This window comes from Electrona antarctica, assembly GCF_951216825.1.
Source record: "Electrona antarctica genome assembly, chromosome: 21".
In the NCBI taxonomy this organism is placed as follows: Eukaryota; Metazoa; Chordata; class Actinopteri; order Myctophiformes; family Myctophidae; genus Electrona; species Electrona antarctica.
This window is the reverse complement of record NC_136802.1, coordinates 29952504-29969832: the sequence shown is the minus strand read 5'-3', so window position 1 is coordinate 29969832 and position 17329 is coordinate 29952504. Positions and strand designations below refer to the sequence as shown.

At 41.9% G+C, this 17329-nt stretch overlaps 2 protein-coding genes across 2 annotated transcripts in view; one reads left to right on the top strand and one right to left on the bottom strand.

The window, feature by feature from the left end:
- The window catches only part of trpc5a (transient receptor potential cation channel, subfamily C, member 5a), a 136669-nt gene that overhangs the window by 54152 nt on the left and 65188 nt on the right, over positions 1 to 17329 (top strand). The window lies entirely within an intron of this gene.
- Positions 5715 to 10512, bottom strand: LOC306914048 (sterile alpha motif domain-containing protein 3-like). The gene is made up of 7 exons (XM_079490935.1): positions 10425 to 10512; positions 10225 to 10312; positions 9569 to 9730; positions 9104 to 9310; positions 8477 to 8642; positions 8156 to 8235; positions 5715 to 7365 (listed from the first exon to the last, which is right to left on the bottom strand). The coding sequence occupies exons 1-7, from the start codon at positions 10436 to 10438 to the stop codon at positions 7057 to 7059; spliced, it is 1026 nt and encodes a 341-aa protein (XP_079347061.1). The 5' UTR covers positions 10439 to 10512; the 3' UTR covers positions 5715 to 7056.

Below are 17329 nucleotides of genomic sequence, written 5' to 3'. Positions count from 1 at the left end.
GATCACATGACTATGGAGATAGTGTATACCGAATTGTGTGATGTATGGATAAAATGTGTACGAGTAACGTACAGAAATGTGTTTTGCCTAAATCGGCCTCATGGTGGCGCTATAACAGGTCGTTGAGGAATATTTTGGGCAGAGGTTCGTCGTTGGCATCCAGAGAGTGTGTGTACAAAGTTTGGCATGGATCGGGCCAACGGTGCCGGAGATTAGCTGGTAACGGACGGACGGAAGGAAGGAAGGAAGGACGGACGGACACACGGACGGAGTGCAAAACATACTCTCTCCCCATGCCTTCGGCCTGGTGGAGACAATGACACTATACACTATACACTATACATAAACTATACATATATGCTATACTATGGTGTACATATATACTATGAAGTGCTATGACTACATACAATGCACTTATTGTGCTGTCTACATGACATGCTATAAGTCTGTTTCAAATGCTATATAAGTCTAAGAAGTGCTGTCTAAGGGGGTAGGGTAAGTGCTATGGGCTGTGTTGAAGTGCTGTGTTGAAGTGTCCTTGAGCAAGACGCTGAACCCCTAATTGCTCCCGATGTGCCTTGCATGGTTTCCTCTGCCATCTGTGTGTATGTGTGTGTGTGTGTGTGTGTGTGTGTGTGTGTGTGTGTGTGTGCGTGTGCGTGTGCGTGTGCGCGTGTGTAATGTGTAATGTAATGCACAATCTATATGTATAGCGCTTTGGATAAAAGCTATATAAATGCACCATTTTACAGTACCATGATTACAGTACTTGTGATTCTATAGGGACAGAAAGCAGTCCGTGGCTTGAGAGGTCTGGCTGGTTCATGGTATCACAGGAAGATGTACTTTGGCCCTCAACCGTTCAATGCTTTCTAAGCCGACAGTAGTATTTTTTTTAATCGATTCTTTGACATCCAGGGAGCCACTAGTGTAAAGATTTAACGCACTGAGACCCGAGGTGGAGTCTACAAAATGTCTTGAAAAACGTGTTCCTACAGTATGTCAGTGGTTCCCAAAATGGCCATTGGACCCTCATCTCAAAATATTGTGTTCCAGACCGGGACCCCCGGTGAGATCAGATTCTAAAAATGTCTTCTACATCCTGCCAGTTTTCTGAAAATGCTATGTTTCTATGTCAGTCGTTCTTCGATTTTTCAAAAATAGCAGATCCTATGAGCTTGTAGATCTGCTATTTTTCAATAGCTAAAGCATAACATAATGCTAACACCAAAAGGGGTTCCCGCCCAGAATGGGTTAAGAATGTTCGCTTAAAAATGTATATATAAATACATATAAAATATTCAAAGATTTGCAAACATTTTCACGATTCTTCCCAAATAGCAGACCTACAAGCTCATAGCGTGGCACTAAGTGACACGGCACTCGGTGCCGCGCTACGAGCTTGTAGATCTGCTATTTTTGAAAAGTCTTGAAAATGGGGCGCAAACGTTTTTAACTCAAATATTTGCTTCTGGGGAGGGGTCCCTTGAACAACATAGTTTCAGAGGGGGTTCGGCGGCCAAATACCTATAATTCTGGGGGTCCTTGACATGAAATAGTTTGAGCACCACTGACATATAGGTATAGTCATAGGTTTTTGACATGCCATGATTTAGAAGACATTTTGTAGAATCTGGTCTCGGGTCTAAATTGGTTAAACACTGGATTTAGGTGCTCCACTTTCCGGGTATTGGTAAGGACTCGGTCGGCAGCTTTCTGAATCTGCTCGGTTTCAGTTGAAAGGTTTTTCTAAATCCTCTTTGGACTTAAAGTGCTTTAATCCTTGATGTGTTATAAAGTCTGAGTCTTTCCACTAGTTGAAACACATTTTGGCTGTAAAATATTAAATATAGCATACTCTGGCCATAATATACATAAATATTTATTACATTGCCAGTCATTAATTTGTGTATGGCCATTTGTTTTGATCATATCTGCCCAGTGCAACTACACACAGAGAAATAACCAGGGCGAATCTGTACCCCAAAAGGTACAAAGGGCTTGTCACCCCCGGAGTACCCTAGTAGAGTACAGAAATGTACCTTTGGTATTGGTACATTGGTGTACCCTTCTTGGTTGTACCTCTAAATAACATTCCTGTACCCCTAGTGACAACTTTGTACCTTTGCCTATATCACTAAAAGAACATATCTGTACCCCTATAGTGACAACATTGTACCTCAAAAAGAACATTTATGTACCCCTATATGGACAACATTGTACCTCTAAAACAACATTTATGTACCCCTATAGTGACAACATTGTACCTCTAAAATAACATTTCTGTACCCCTTTAGTGACAACATTGTACCTCTAAAAGAACATTTATGTACCCCTATACAGACAACATTGTACCTCTAAAAGAACATTTATGTACCCCTATACAGACAACATTGTACCTCTAAAAGAATATTTCTGTACCCCTATAGTGACGACATTGTACCTCTAAAATAATATTTCTGTACCCCTATAGTGCCAACATTGTACCTCTAAAATAACATTTCTGTACCCCTATAGTGACAACATTGTACCTCTAAAAGAATATTTCTGTACCCCTATAGTGACGACATTGTACCTCTAAAATAATATTTCTGTACCCCTATAGTGACAACATTGTACCTCTAAAATAACATTTCTGTACCCCTATAGTGACAACATTGTACCTCTAAAATAGCAATTCTGTACCCCTACTGGCAACAATGTACCTTTATGTACAAATACAAAATGGATTCAGAAACATGAACAACATTAAATAACTTTTTATTTGTCCCAAAGTGCAAGTCAATAACTTATGGTTGTGCAACAACCTAGTGCAAAATGGTACTTAATACCTTGAGGTAGGTGCAACATGTACTTGAGGACAACATTAAGTGCAAACATGAATGAATTAGTACAATTCCCACAGCGCTTATGGGCGACTCACACGGTCGCAACAGATTGATGCATGCTTGTTGTATGAGATGTATAGCTGATGCAAGCTGGCAATGCATTTCCAATGGGAGTCACATGGTTTGACACAACATTTGTGTTGTATGAGGTGGAGGGGGGCAGTCGAAACACAGCCGAAAGCCATACAACAGCTTGTAGTCCAAAATGTTGTATCAAACCATGTGACTTCCATTGGAAATGCATTGGGGCGGCCAGGACACTTACATCTTGCTTACATCTAGCATGCATCAATGTTGTATGCTAGATCGAAAGGTGTGAGTGAGGCCTTACACAACACAAGATCAACAGTCTTGCATTGCTGAAACGCTGGGGGAAATTGTACTAAATTCTGTGACATCTGGCTATTCTGCACACGAACAACCTAGTGCACTTGTGAATAATACTCTTAAAGGACCACTTCACCACTTTTCAACTTCTCTTCCTATAATTGGTCCTAACTAATGTTCATGATAAAATACCACAATTTTCCCCTACTCAGTCTGTGTCTCATAGGAAGGCTGTGGGCAGTTCAGAAACCCGTCCACCAGTGACATCATCGATGATGAATCCAAGCTAATAGAAACGGCAGGCTTTCTTTTCCTGAAAAGTTGCAATTCAAAAATTGAAGCCATCGTTCTCACGATAATAAAAATCTTGTTTAAAAACAAATCTGCCTAATGATGATGTCACTGGTGGACGGGTGTCCGAACTGCCCAAAGCCCTCCTATGAGACACAGACTGAGTAGGAAAAAATGGTGTTTTATCATGAACATTAGTGAGGACCAATTATAGGAAGAGAAGTTGAAAAGTGGTGAAGTGGTCCTTTAAGGTTCTGTGCAACATGTACTCGAGTACAACATTTAGTGCACACATGTAAAACTATATAAAAAAATAAAATACAACATGAATGAGTACAATTCCCCCAGCACTTATACAACACAAGACTGATGCATCGAGCCTGTTGAGCCGTTCATTAACAGTCTTGCATTGCTGAAACGCTGGGGGAAATTGTACTCAATTCTGTGATATCTGGCTATTCTGCACACAAACAACCTAGTGCAAAATACTCAGAGCACTTGTGAATAATACTCTTAAGGTTCTGTGCAACATGTACTTGAGTACAACATTTAGTGAACACATGTAAAACTATATAAAACAAATAAAATACATACAACATGAATGAGTACAATTCCCCCAGCACTTATACAACACAAGACTGATGCATCGAGCCTGTTGAGCTGTTCATTAACAGTCTTGCATTGCTGAAACGCTGGGGGAAATTGTACTCAATTCTGTGACATCTGGCTATTCTTCACACAAACAACCTAGTGCAAAATACTCAGAGCACTTGTGAATAATACTCTTAAGGTTTTGTGCAACATGTACTCGAGTACAACATGAATGAGTACAATTCCCCCAGCAATTATAAAACACAAGACTGACGCATCGAGCCTGTTCAGCTGTTCATTAACAGTCTTGCATTGCTGAAACGCTGGGGGAAATTGTACTCAATTCCGTGACAACATCCAGCTAGTCTACAAATTCCTTTCAAAAGATCTATACAAAATGTTTCAAAGCAACATACAAATTATCGTCCACTGAATATGTGTCAAGCGATGTGTGGTCCAATTCGTCTCCAGGTTTGAGCAACATCCAGTCACTGTCTACTTTTACATGATAGGCATGAAAATGTGAGTCAAAGGACAATGGAAGCAACATTTTACTGCCAAGCACCCACATGGTATCAATGTTAAGAATGTATTTGATCTGTACAAATACAGGAATTCTTTCAACATGTAAAAGGTCTAATGTCAGTACATCTCCAACTGCATACTTGATGTTGTCTAAAGTTACTGCAGAGACACGTTGACTGACTTTGTCCTCCAATTCTGTAGCTCTGAAGTTAAACTTATCATTTGTTTTTAGAGCAGTCTGAAGAGTAATGGGTAGAGACAAAAATGGTGTGCTGACACTTTTACCAGGCACCTTTTCAAAATCCCCCAACATGTTGGCAGCTGAAAATTCCCAACATTGCTTGAACTGGTGACGATTGCTTAGTGTCATAGCTATGTTTACAAAGTTTCGAGTGTTCTTAGCCAGGTTCTTAAAATATTGATGTTTTCCTTCAAATCTCATACACCAAAGAGAACGGAGGGGACCATACATTAACATAAGTCTTGGATAATGTATAAGAAAATGACATTTAGGTGTTAGAACATTTCCAAATTCCGCTTTCATCTCAGAAAGGAATTCATGAATAAGTAACGGCAGACATGCTAGGTCATCTTTCCGCACCTTAGCTGCCATGACAACATCTGCAATACTTCGCAATAATAAGAACACATGCCAGTAACTGCTGCCAGGAGGAACACGGTGCCCCATTAGAAAAGGCAATAATCTGAAAAGACACCATTTTTGTGTAGCAGATCCTACAATGCCTGAAGTTTGGAGTCGTTCAGACAAAGGCACAGGCTTATTAGCCTTGTCATTCTGACCTATACTGATTTTTTTAAGCTCTTCATTTAGCTCAGTTATACTGATATGCTTTTTTCTCTGCGCCTCGCAAATAACATGCTTCATTGTCAGTGGAACAACTCCCTCCAACATATCATGCATGATGTCTGGGGGCAAAGACTTGGTCACATCACAATAACCTAGTGAATCAAAATAACTATTGCCTTTTACACCATACACAGCTACATTGTTCTTGTTCTGCTGGACACACTGGAGATGATATTTGTGGACTTCAGTGTTTCTCAGAACAAAATCATCTTCTTGGAATGTGTCATTGATTTCTGCATGAGTTGCCATACAGTTACGACAAATTCTACCCGAGCTAAAACACATTCTGAAGCCACCAATCATATGAGCAGAGAGATTGTCAGCTGAAAAGGTTGCTAAAGCAGCATAAACTGTGTGCTCTGTTCCACGGACACTTACAATAAAGCCTTCAGTTGAAAGCTGTTTTAGGTCATCTAGCATTCGTTCTAAGATGGCATTCCAATATTTGGTCAGGGTTGAATATTGAACTAACATGGCTAAGTGAATGTGGCCGAGTTGAGATCGATACTTTCCACTCACATTTCCAATAGTGTAGTAAAACCCACATAGTTTATGCTTCCCTCTCTTGGCACCAAGAGGATTGACTACTTCAAATTCATCTTCATACAGATGGATTCTTAAAGCATCAGGATGCTCTCTAAAAACAGAATGCTCCTTAAAATAAAGACCATCTCTATAATCTGTCAGAAGCTCTTCATCTATGACCTGGTTATTTTCAGATAGTATTTGATCCCAGACATCATCATGAGCACAGTACTTCTTTAAAACTTCAGCAATGGGAACATAGGAAAATGATCCAACTTTTTGGCCAGAAGAGCCTCTCAATGTGTAGTGTACAGGTTGTATATAGTTCAACTTAGATTTACAGTGTTCTTGAATCATGTGTGGAGAACGGACTGCTTCATAAGCGTTATCAAAGAAATTTGATGAGTGGAAAACCTGTTGAAGTTCGGGGCAATTTGAAATATCAAAACCACCTTTTTCCAGATGATAAGAAATAAATGAATCATAATTATCTTTGAAAAAACTAAATAGAAATTTGACATCATTTGTAATGTCTTGTTGGAGTGACACATTCAGAAGGTTTTTCTCTCTGCATTTAAGGACAAAGCCAAACAGATTATCTTTGAAATCCTCAAGTAGTTGATCTAAATTTGGCCTGGAATCAAATTCATCAGAAGCTATTGGTTCATTCTCCACACGTTGGTGTTCATCAGAAGCAATTAATTCATTCTCCACACGTTGGTGTTCATCAGAAGTACTTGGTTCATTCTCCACACTTGGGTGCTCTACTGCAGGCTCTGCATAGACATTATCAATAGGCCTAGATCTAAATCTTGATTTGTGTTTTCTGTACACATGTCGTCTATAAGAAGGGAATTTGGTAAATGTTGACTGACAGTCACCTAAACCACATGTGATACTAAAATTTGGTTGATGTGCATGAACAAGTCCAATATGTATAATTAACTTTGAGAGAGTAAAAACCTTTCTAGTGCATTTTGGGCACTGGTGCAGACAATGCATTGTGATCTAGTACAGACGGTTGTGATATAGTACAGACGGTTAATTATTTGCAGTGCACAGCGCGTTAATCACACGCAGTATGGTTGTTGGAATGGCCTTGTCTCCCTCTTCCTTGATATTGACGATGCGCAGCTGAAGGAAAGTCAGAGTTTTTTTCAGACCTGGTGGGTATGCAAGGTTGAAAACAAAATACATACAGAAGGCTGTTATGAAGGCTTCATCAAGGCTTCTGCACTGGCACACGTCCGCACCGTCAACTTTCACCACACACCGCACCCGTCCAGCGATGGCCATCTTCCAGTCCTGGTCCATGACTTGTATGGTTGGATTGGGCGTAGCAGCATCCCCCTACATAAAGCAAAACATGCAAAATGAATATTTTCCAACATGTCAAAACTTGTTACATTAACCACTTTGCACCGAATCGTTATTTTTTCTGGGGACATTTGCCAAAAATATTGGATCTACAAGCTCACGACTGACGCATTGTGAGCTTAGAAATTTGGTCAAGGGGAGGCAGACCAAATCAAATTTGTATTTAAGGTTCAAGTGGTTAAATGACTGAAAATAAACTTTAACATGAAGTCAACATATTATTACCAAAGCTAATGTGTAAACAAACACCACATCATATACACATTGGAGAGGGTCACTGCTAAGGGTTCCTTGGCTTGAAAAAAAGACCCCTAGTTTACATTTTGTAACTTCGTGGCATTTATATAGAAAGAACAGATTTGTCATTTATGTTAAACACAATACATCTGGGTGGGGAAAGTGAAAAGGCAGCGGTTGCCTCTCCCTCATTACCACCACTGAACAAGGCCCTTAATCCAAACCGCTCCAGTGGAGCTGCTCATTGGCTAGAAGGTCAGACTGTGGTTGTACCGGGCAGCTTCCAGCTATGAAAGTGTGTGACAAGAAGTACGGCTCCACAATTATATATTTTTTTGTAGTAGTAGGATCGTATGACCCATACAATTGACATGGGCTGCATACAGTGGAGGAGAGCAGTGGTTCCCAAATGCTGTGCCTAGAGGAGTACGCTGCTCACACAGGCTGTGTGGCTGCTCTAAACTGTTTACATGGTGATAGAACTGAAAAGCAGTGCAACACTGTGCAGGACAATCCAGATGCTCACCTCTCCCATCATGATGAAGACTTCAATTTTCTCTTTGAAGATGGACGGCAGTATGATCAGCCCGGCCCTGAAGTCGATTTCTGCAATGCAGTAAACATAGCAAGAGTCACCAATCACATCAAGTGGGGATGCACACCAACGGACCGACATGCGGAAACCACGGTCAGAAATGCGGTCGAACATGCACTGCGCCCATTCTTGTGGTTAGGTTAGGGTTTGAGGTAGGTTGTCGGTCTAATGAGTCGGACCAATAGTATGTCTAAACTAAAGCCTGTAGCCCTTCAAGTGTGCAACGTGGTTAATTAGAAAAGTGCTCACTACCTGGTAGATCTTCAGCCAAGGCATCCTGTCTTGCGGTGTTGAAGACTTCTGCGTGGGATTTTCCTGCACGTTTTAGAACTTCTGGCAAAATACCAGCGAAGCCCTCCCTGAAGCGATCACACAGACTGCTTGTGGCTGGATGGATTCGATCAACCTCATCAGAAAACTGTAGAAAACACAAGTATGATTCATATTCAGCATATGCCAACTATTATATACACTCAATCTCACAATATTTGAAATTACTACATAGATGGGTTTTCAACAGGGGGTCTGAGACCCCTAGGAGGTACTCATGAGTTACATGAGGTTGTTTTCATTTTGTTGCTATACCTCTGCACCCAATGTAAAGAGTAAAAGCACTATACAAGTTTGAGATATCATGTCATGGGGAAAATGTACAGAAAATAGCAAATCTACAAGCTCACATCACAATGCGTTGCTGCGATATGCTGTGAGTTTGTAGATCTATTTTTGGCAAAGAGGTTTGGTTTTGATTTAAAAAGGAATCAAAATGTTAAGATTTGCTAGCCATTGGGCTTGAAAACATATTTTTGTAACCAAATAAAGTTAATGACCCCTGATAGATTGATAATGCTGCAACATTCAGCTGTGCACTATACTTACTCCACCAGGAGCCCTTAGGAAGGGATATCTTTGGAGTAGATCCTCCACAGACATCCCATCCATGATTTCACGCCGTCTCCAGGAGAAGGTTCGCACCATGAGATCTTTCACAGTTGGGAGATCTGGATGAGTCTTCTGGTATTCACTATGAAGAACGGCAACATGGGCCTTCACAGAAGTGGCATCCTCTCCGACAACCAGTATTTCCTGTGGAAAAAGCATAGACAGATGTGGATGAGTTGTACAGTGTACCGCCTGCTCCCAAGTATGCAAAGCCATTTTGTTATCGTTGGATGAGATTTTGTTCACAATTCCATGCTGTATTTATGTGGTAACCATACAAGAAATAACAGACTTATTAGAAAATTAAAAGAGTCAATTTGGTTACCAACTCTCCATCATTTAGCTAGGGACAACCTGGAACACCCTCACCCTCAAAATATATAGATATGACAAATGACTTACAGATGTTTGATTAGCTGCTCGTCTATGCAGACTAGGTGTAGAGGGAGGTTGGGGCTTCTTTGCGTGGCCATACTTCTCTTTCATCTTTCGGACCTCGGTATTGCTGACCAGTGGGGCACGTTCATTTTTGCATTTTCTTTTTAGGGACGCATGCCAGGTTGTCTGGATAAAATGAAACACATTTGGCTATTAACCCCTTTTGGTGTTTTAAGCAATATGTTATACTTTAGCTATTGAAATATAGCAGATCTACAAGCTCATAGCTCTGTGCCGCGCTATGAACTTGTAGATCTGCCATTTTTGAAAAATCATGAAAATGTGGTGCAAATCTTTGAATATATTCTTTCATAGCGAAAGTTTTTACTCAAATCGTTGCTTCTGGGGGCGTCCCTGGGACAACATATTTTCAGATGGGGGTCCACGGCCAAATACAGATTATTCTGGGGATCCTCGACATGAAATATTGAGCACCACTGAGAACCATAGGTATTTCAGAAAACTGTCATGATTTAGAAGATTTTTTTTAAATTTCGATTTCAGGTCTAAATGGGTTAATAGTCGCATGTACATACACACACACACACACACACACACACACACACACACACACACACACAGAAATCACTGAAGATTGAAGAGAATAAAACACAACTTACATAGCCATTCCCCTCTGCATCTCTAAGATGCGGGTATTTCACAACCACTGACTTGGCAACCTGAACGTACTCCGCTGGGGTTGGATACCTAGCCCAAAAGGCAAGAACAAATTCAAACTCTTGGTTTCTTAAAAGATCAGCTAACAATGTATGAATGCCAAGTACTAAAGTTATAGTAATGGTTAACAGTTGATACTTACATGTTGTGTGACATTAGTTGTTCATACAGCACACTGGTAATTTTGTGGCGTATTCTCGGCACTATGAGACGCGGGTCCCTGGCATCGAGCACCGTCTGAACATCATGGGGAAAGGTTGGACAGATGCCGATATGGTGTCTCACACGGGCTGGTTCAACACTCCCACAGGCTGGTTCAGCACTGCAATGGAACAAGCAGATTTTCTTTTGTTAGTTTTATATTCTAGAGTGAATTTGTTCTGTGACGGTGTCTCCCAGTCTCTCCAGCTATTTTCAGGTTCTCTTTTTTTTGTAGGAGGGATATACAGTAGGCTGACAGGAAATGCGGAGAGAGATGGGGGGGGGGACATGCAGTAAAGGCCGCCAGGACCGGGGGTCGAACCTGCGGCACACTGCCAGACAGGTGCCTGGACCGCTGATTCACCCAATATGTTGGCATACCCATTTAACCCAGTCAGGACAGGAACCCCTTTTGGTGTCGTTATGTTATAAACTTTAGCTATTGAAAACAAGCTTGTAGATCTGCCATTTTTGAAAAATTGTGAAACATTGAATTCAACTCAAATCTTTGCTTCTGGTGGGGTCCCTGGAACTACACATTTTCAGATGGGGGCCCGCAGCCAAATACAGATAATTCTGGGGGTCCTTGACATCAAAAGGGTTGAGCACCACTGACATGAAAACATAGGTTTTTCAGAAAACTGTTCAGCCTCAGATCTAAATGGGTTAAGCAGCATACAGTGACTGTGTAAGCACAACTATCTTATGGAGATGCACTTGCCTTGAAACCGTGGAAAGCTGAGATTGGGAGGCTTCTTCAGGCTCAATTGGCTGTAAACAAATCTCTGTCTCACCCTCCTTGTATTTTTCTACAAATTGTCTAAATTTAATTTGTTTTTTGAATGATCCAGCGAAGAGGAAGCCGATCATTTGTTCAGTTAGTCCACAGTCCACCGTTTCTCCGTCCACTTCATTCTCTGAGGGAGGGAGGGAGGGAGACACACACACACACACACACACAGATTTAATTAAATGCATCATATGACAAATTGTAAACATTGTATTTATTCACTTAATTAAAGCCATTTAAACACCTCCACACACTAACCGTTTCCCCACATAAGGACAAATTGTCCAGGTAGTTCAGTCTAGACAGACCAGACAGCACTGACAGGTTTCAGAGGCAAGCCCTGGTTATTTAAAGACCTGGTGAAATGGAAAAATACGTTTTTCACATTTATCCCCGTCATAATAGGAGATGAAGAAAAAAAAGCAGATAAAGAATGCATGTTGCAAGTTGAAATATATTAACAAAGCTCCCAACAGTGACACAGACACACGCACTGTGTGTGGGGAGGTTTTTTCCGATTACATTGTGAAATATATACAAGGCCTAGCGAGGTCCATTGTACAGATATTGCAGGTAATCATTTCTTAACATAATTGCAGTGAAAAGCTATGGTAACAGCCTAACAGGGTGCATCCATCTTTGTTTACCCCACATGAACGTGCAGAATGTAAGGGAAGCGATAGGGTTCACACACACCAGCGACCATATTTACAATATGAAAACTGTCGCCCACTTAGACAATGTAGGTTACACACGCTGGAATTAATCATGGAACCTGCAGGCATCATTAGGTGAGTAATTCATTGTATATGTGGTGGACGTTCGTGGTTGTGCTAATAATAAACGGACAGCTGCTGCTGCAGCAGCATGCTGCTGCTGCTGATACTGCTGCTTAACGACGACACTGTTTGTGAACTTGTAACTAGATGTACTAGTGTAGTTTTGCATCTGTTGCATCCTCCTGTGTGAAAGCAGCATAACGTTGTGGCAGGATACGAACGTCTGTAACTGTTCTTTGAACGCGTTCGGGTACAACACAATTTGTTGGCAACCGAATGCATTACTGTGGTGGTGAATGATTGCGTGGTGGCCCGCCAAACAATACGGACGCAAACCAGAATATCATGATACAACCCCGAAATAAAGACAGTGGAATGACGCTTTAAATATTATAAATGGACATGCTACTGCCGGTCTGCTCCCGCGCGCAAGCAAACAAACCACAGTAACAGAAAAACAGACGTTTTGGCGCGTATCCGCCATTTCAGTTTCCCCCCTCCTAAACATGAAAGTGATATTAATATGATATATTACCGAATAAAGTAGTTGAAATCAATACATTATGCACATTTAACAACCCTGTCCGTCATTTCACATCCAACCGCTATCATTTAAGGGGTTTTAGTGATTAAAATGAACAAAATAACTCATTGGACTGTTTGTTCACGCCACCTGGGACAGCCAAAAACGACATGTTGGTGCTCAACATTTTATTTATATATGTTCCTAAACATGAAACTGCTTACTGTAAGTTAGTGCAAACATTAAATAAAGATACTTACCGGTAAACCTTTTTGCCTCGCCTTCTGAAACGTCTATTCCAGCTTCCGTGACTAGTTTGTGAATCAGTTCCTCTGTAGACAAGGTGGACAGCTTTCGTACTCCGTCTACTACTACTCCTCCTCCTCCTCCTAATATGAATAGTGCCGCCATATCTCTGTGTTAGTTTGGTTGTCCGTCCGTCTGGCCGCCGCCCGGCTACAACGACCCAAACTCCCACTAACTAGCTCCGAGCCAAACTTCCCAAAGTCCCGACACAAACTTAAATTCACCGCGTAAAATAATGGCGCATGGCTGTCGGCTCACTCGGCTGCCAGACTGCTGCTCTTCAGGAGTTCAGTGGTGAAGATGCACTGTGATTGGCCAGTACAGCAGACAGCTGACTTGCATTCAGCCAATCGCTGACCATTTTGCTTCAAAGGCGGGTCTACAAGCTCAGAATGGGTACAAATATGTACCATGGGGTCCAAAAACTAATTTGTACCATTAAAGGTCTACAGTTTTGTACCATATGGGCCATTTTAGTACCGTATATGGTACTCTACCAATGCACGGGGTACATTTATGACAAAAGTACCTTAAAGGGCACAAATATATCAGGATTTTTTTTTGTGTGTACAAGGCGACACAATGAAATCGTTAATCGCAAATTATTTGTGTGACAATTAATTGTTGAATAAAATGTCATAAGTCTCTGCATCAGTGTTGTTTTCGTCGACTAAAACTAAGACAAAAATGTTTGTGTAAATATATTGATAATTTCGTCAACAAATAAAAAGTAGACTAAAATGTTAGGAAGGGACTACTGGACAAGAGATCCAGTATAAATAACAGACAAGTCATTTTACACTTGGTTTCATGCTGAAAATAGCAGATCTACAAGCTCACGATCTACACGCGGCGCGTTGTGAGCTTGTAGATCTGCTATTTTCAGCAAGCGTAAAATCAGTCATTACGACAGCATCAATTAAGGCCCGCCAAAACACATTTTAGTCGACTAAATCAACTGTAGATTTAGTCGACTAATATCTTATGGTATTTAGTCAACTAAAACTAGACTTAACACAAAAACATTCCAGGTGACTAAAATATGACTTAAACTAAATGAAGTTTCAGTCCAAAGACTAAACTAAAATAGAAATTTGCTGCCAGTTAATTCCAGCTCCAATCATTTGAGTTAAACAAGTAAGACGTGTAAACGCGGGAAGAGAACGAAGCTGTTGTGGCAGTCTGACACACACACACACACACACACACACACACACACACACACACACACACACACACACACAATTGTGTGTGTGTGTGGAACGATACAGAGAGAGACCTCTGTATCGTTCCAATTTCAGTTGCCCTCTGGTGGCGGGCGGGTGGTGTTACAGCGTGACACACAGACACAGACAGACAGACAGACAGTTTTGGCCAGCTTCTATAGTTAGTGCTCACTTCGTTCGCAATTAACACTTAGGAATCGGGGGCCAAAAAGGGTAAATAGATAGAAATAGATACTGTATGTAATCATTCTCCGTTGTGGAGAATGATTACCCCTGAAGCCACTACTATGGTGACTTTCAACGTGCTCTCTTGTCGCTTGTTGCTGACCTTTTGCTACATTGGCACGGTGTGTAGAGCTGGCGTTCGTCGTTTGAACGTTAGCGGTGATAAATCTGAGCTCGTCATCGGCGTCTGAAACACAGCAAAAGTTGTGCTGAAACCTCGGCGACGTCACCGCATTAAAATCAGCAGCGTGTGTGTGACGGCCGGGTGGCGAGTTTTCCGAAATTAGTCACGGCGAGCGTCCTCCTGCTGGCACTCGTCCTAAGTGGAGAGAGTGTTGCCGATGACGCGTGTGTCTCGATTAGATTAGCCCCATCAGACCTGATAGGACTATTCTACAAAATGTGTCTTCTAAATCCTTAACAGTTTTCTGTCGCTATGTCAGTGGTTCTCAAACCTTTATGTCAAAGAACACCCGGCCCAACATTATAATGTATTCAGCCGCAGACCCCCCCCTGCCTATATATCAAAGATATATCAAACTGTTCGCTTTGAAGAGTGTATAATGTTACAAAGATTTGCACAGATTTTCACAATGATTCCAAAATAGCAGATCAACTAAGCTCAGAGCGCGGCACGAAGTGTCGCACTCTGCTATTAGTAGATCTGCTATTTTTTGAATAGCCAAAGTATACAATAATGGTTAAAGTGGTTAAAAATGGTTAAAATGGTTAAAATGACACCAAACGCAGGTGAATGGGTTAAGGTCCCTGCACACAGAGTACCTTTAGGCTACGGCCTGTCGTCCTTTCCTTCCACCTCAGGAATAATCTCTGGCTCTTTCGACGGATGCTCTGACACTAGAAGGAACCAGCGGCGACTCGTCACAAAGTCACTCTTTGTATATAATCTGAAATTACCCTCTGCCGGCGGAGAGACCCACTTATTGCTTCAGATAACTTTGTATCGCAAACCTGCAATTTCAGGCGTCCCAATTTGGAGTACCCTCTCTGTAACATTGCCTTTCCGGTGCCATTCATGTATCAACACTATGTAAATTTGGGAGTGCGTGCGTGCGTGCGTGCGTGCGTGCATGGGTGTGTGTGCGTGTGTGCGTGTGTGTGTGTGTACCTTCCGGTCGTCCACGGGGATGCTTGACGGATTTTTCTCCTCCACTGAGGCGCCACGAAATCTAACACAAAATGAATTAGCGGCAGCCGTGGTGACGACAAGCCAAGGATGGCGTGCTCGCATCGATTGGTGAACGGTTCGGACGGCAACGCTGACGGGCAGCCTGTACAGTAAAGCAACGCGTTGAGACCCGAGACCAGATTCTTCCACAAAATGTCTTCTGAAAAACCTCTGTTTCTACGTCAGTGGTTTTCCACTGCGACAGGAGATCTGCTACTTTCAAAAAGATTCCATTTTGCTATCTAAAATTTGACACCTATGCTTTTCCCGGTCTTAACGGGGTTAAAAGAACATGCCACTACACGCATGAATGAACCCAAGTGGAATGACAGCTGACACACTGTAGCTTAGTGCTTCTCAAAGTGGGGTCCGTTCCAGGGGGTCCCGGCCCACTCCCCAGCTAAATGATAGATACCGGTAGTTGGGAACCAAATGGACCCTTATGGGTGTGTAACTCAGACTCAGAGTTAAAGGAGCATTCAGTGATTTGAGTGATTTGGAAAACCACCCAGTCCGCCCCAGTAACAAAATGTGCACATGCACGCTCTACAGTGGGGGGAAGTGCAACAGGCCAACAGCATGTGCACTAGAGAACTGCGGATGAGCTTTTTTGTCACCCTAATCCGCCCGTACATATTAATGATCCGCCCGTTATCCGACCGCATTAATTAATTAATCCAATTTATATATCCGCAACCACCCGAAATCCGCTGCAGGGATAGCCAATCTACAAGCTCACAACGCGTCGCTGGCTCGCTGCGACGCGTTGTGAGCTTGTAGATCGGCTATTTATAAGTTGTGTCACTCACCACTGCCGACAGTTCACCAAAGTTACGGTTGTATATTCCCATTTCCATGGCAACAAGGCTGCCGTCCGTTCAGTCAGTCACGTTCGCACATCGCAACGAACGTCTTTTCATGTGGCATATATCCAGCCCTCGCTCCCATGCAGTCCCATGGCACCGAGTCCCACGCCAAACTTATATTCTTCCCTTCTGTTTCAGTTAGTTGTAAGTTTCTTTCATACTCTCAGCTGCCTGTTAGCCTAGCAGCTAGCAGCCCACTCGTTGTTGTGGTCCTTCTTAGCCAATATAGGCGTCTAATTTGTGCCTGATGGAAAATATTAAAATACTACTAACGCACGCATGCTGAGATTTTGTGCCTTTTAAAAAATATATTATAAGACTATAGATAGATATCATTAATTTATTTCCGTTTTAAAAGTTATAAAGCCTATAGATAGATGGCTGCCATTAATTTATTATTTCCAGCATTATTTCACCCGCGGTTTATCCGATATTAATTTATAATATATTGAATTGACCCTAATCCACCCTAAACTGCGGTTCACCCGCGGCAACCGCGGCTAAATCCGCCACCCGCTGGTCTCTAATGTGCACCAAGGCCCGCCCCCACTCGATCATGATTGGAGGAAGGCCTCTCTCATCCTGATTGGATGAAGGCTTTGCCACCCGTCACCAAAACTGAAACTAGGGTTTTTTGACCCCAGGGGCTCACTGGGGACAGGGAGGAACTCCTTATATGGTCAGCTCACTCTATAGTAGGGAGGATTATCCAGAAGAATATAAAAAATAAGTGATATTTAGATTAAGTCAAATCACTGAATATACCTTTAAATTAACACAGATTTTTACAATATAAATTGGGGGTCCCAGAGATAGAAATGCCATTGAATGGGGTTCTGTAGCCTAATGCATGTCAAACTGTGGGTCCTTGAAATTAAAATGGTTGAACATTCTCTTATGGGGGGTCCCTGCAGGCATATCTTTTCAAATGGGGGTCTAATT

What these genes read in the sequence shown, in the direction of transcription:
- LOC306914048 (XM_079490935.1), bottom strand. An exon ending in ATGCAGAGGGGAATGGCTAT is followed by an intron (nt 9,731 to 10,224) that starts GTAAGTTGTGTT and finishes CATTTTATCCAG; the next exon opens with ACAACCTGGCATGCGTCCCT. An exon ending in GAGCAGCTAATCAAACATCT is followed by an intron (nt 9,311 to 9,568) that starts GTAAGTCATTTG and finishes CTTTTTCCACAG; the next exon opens with GAAATACTGGTTGTCGGAGA.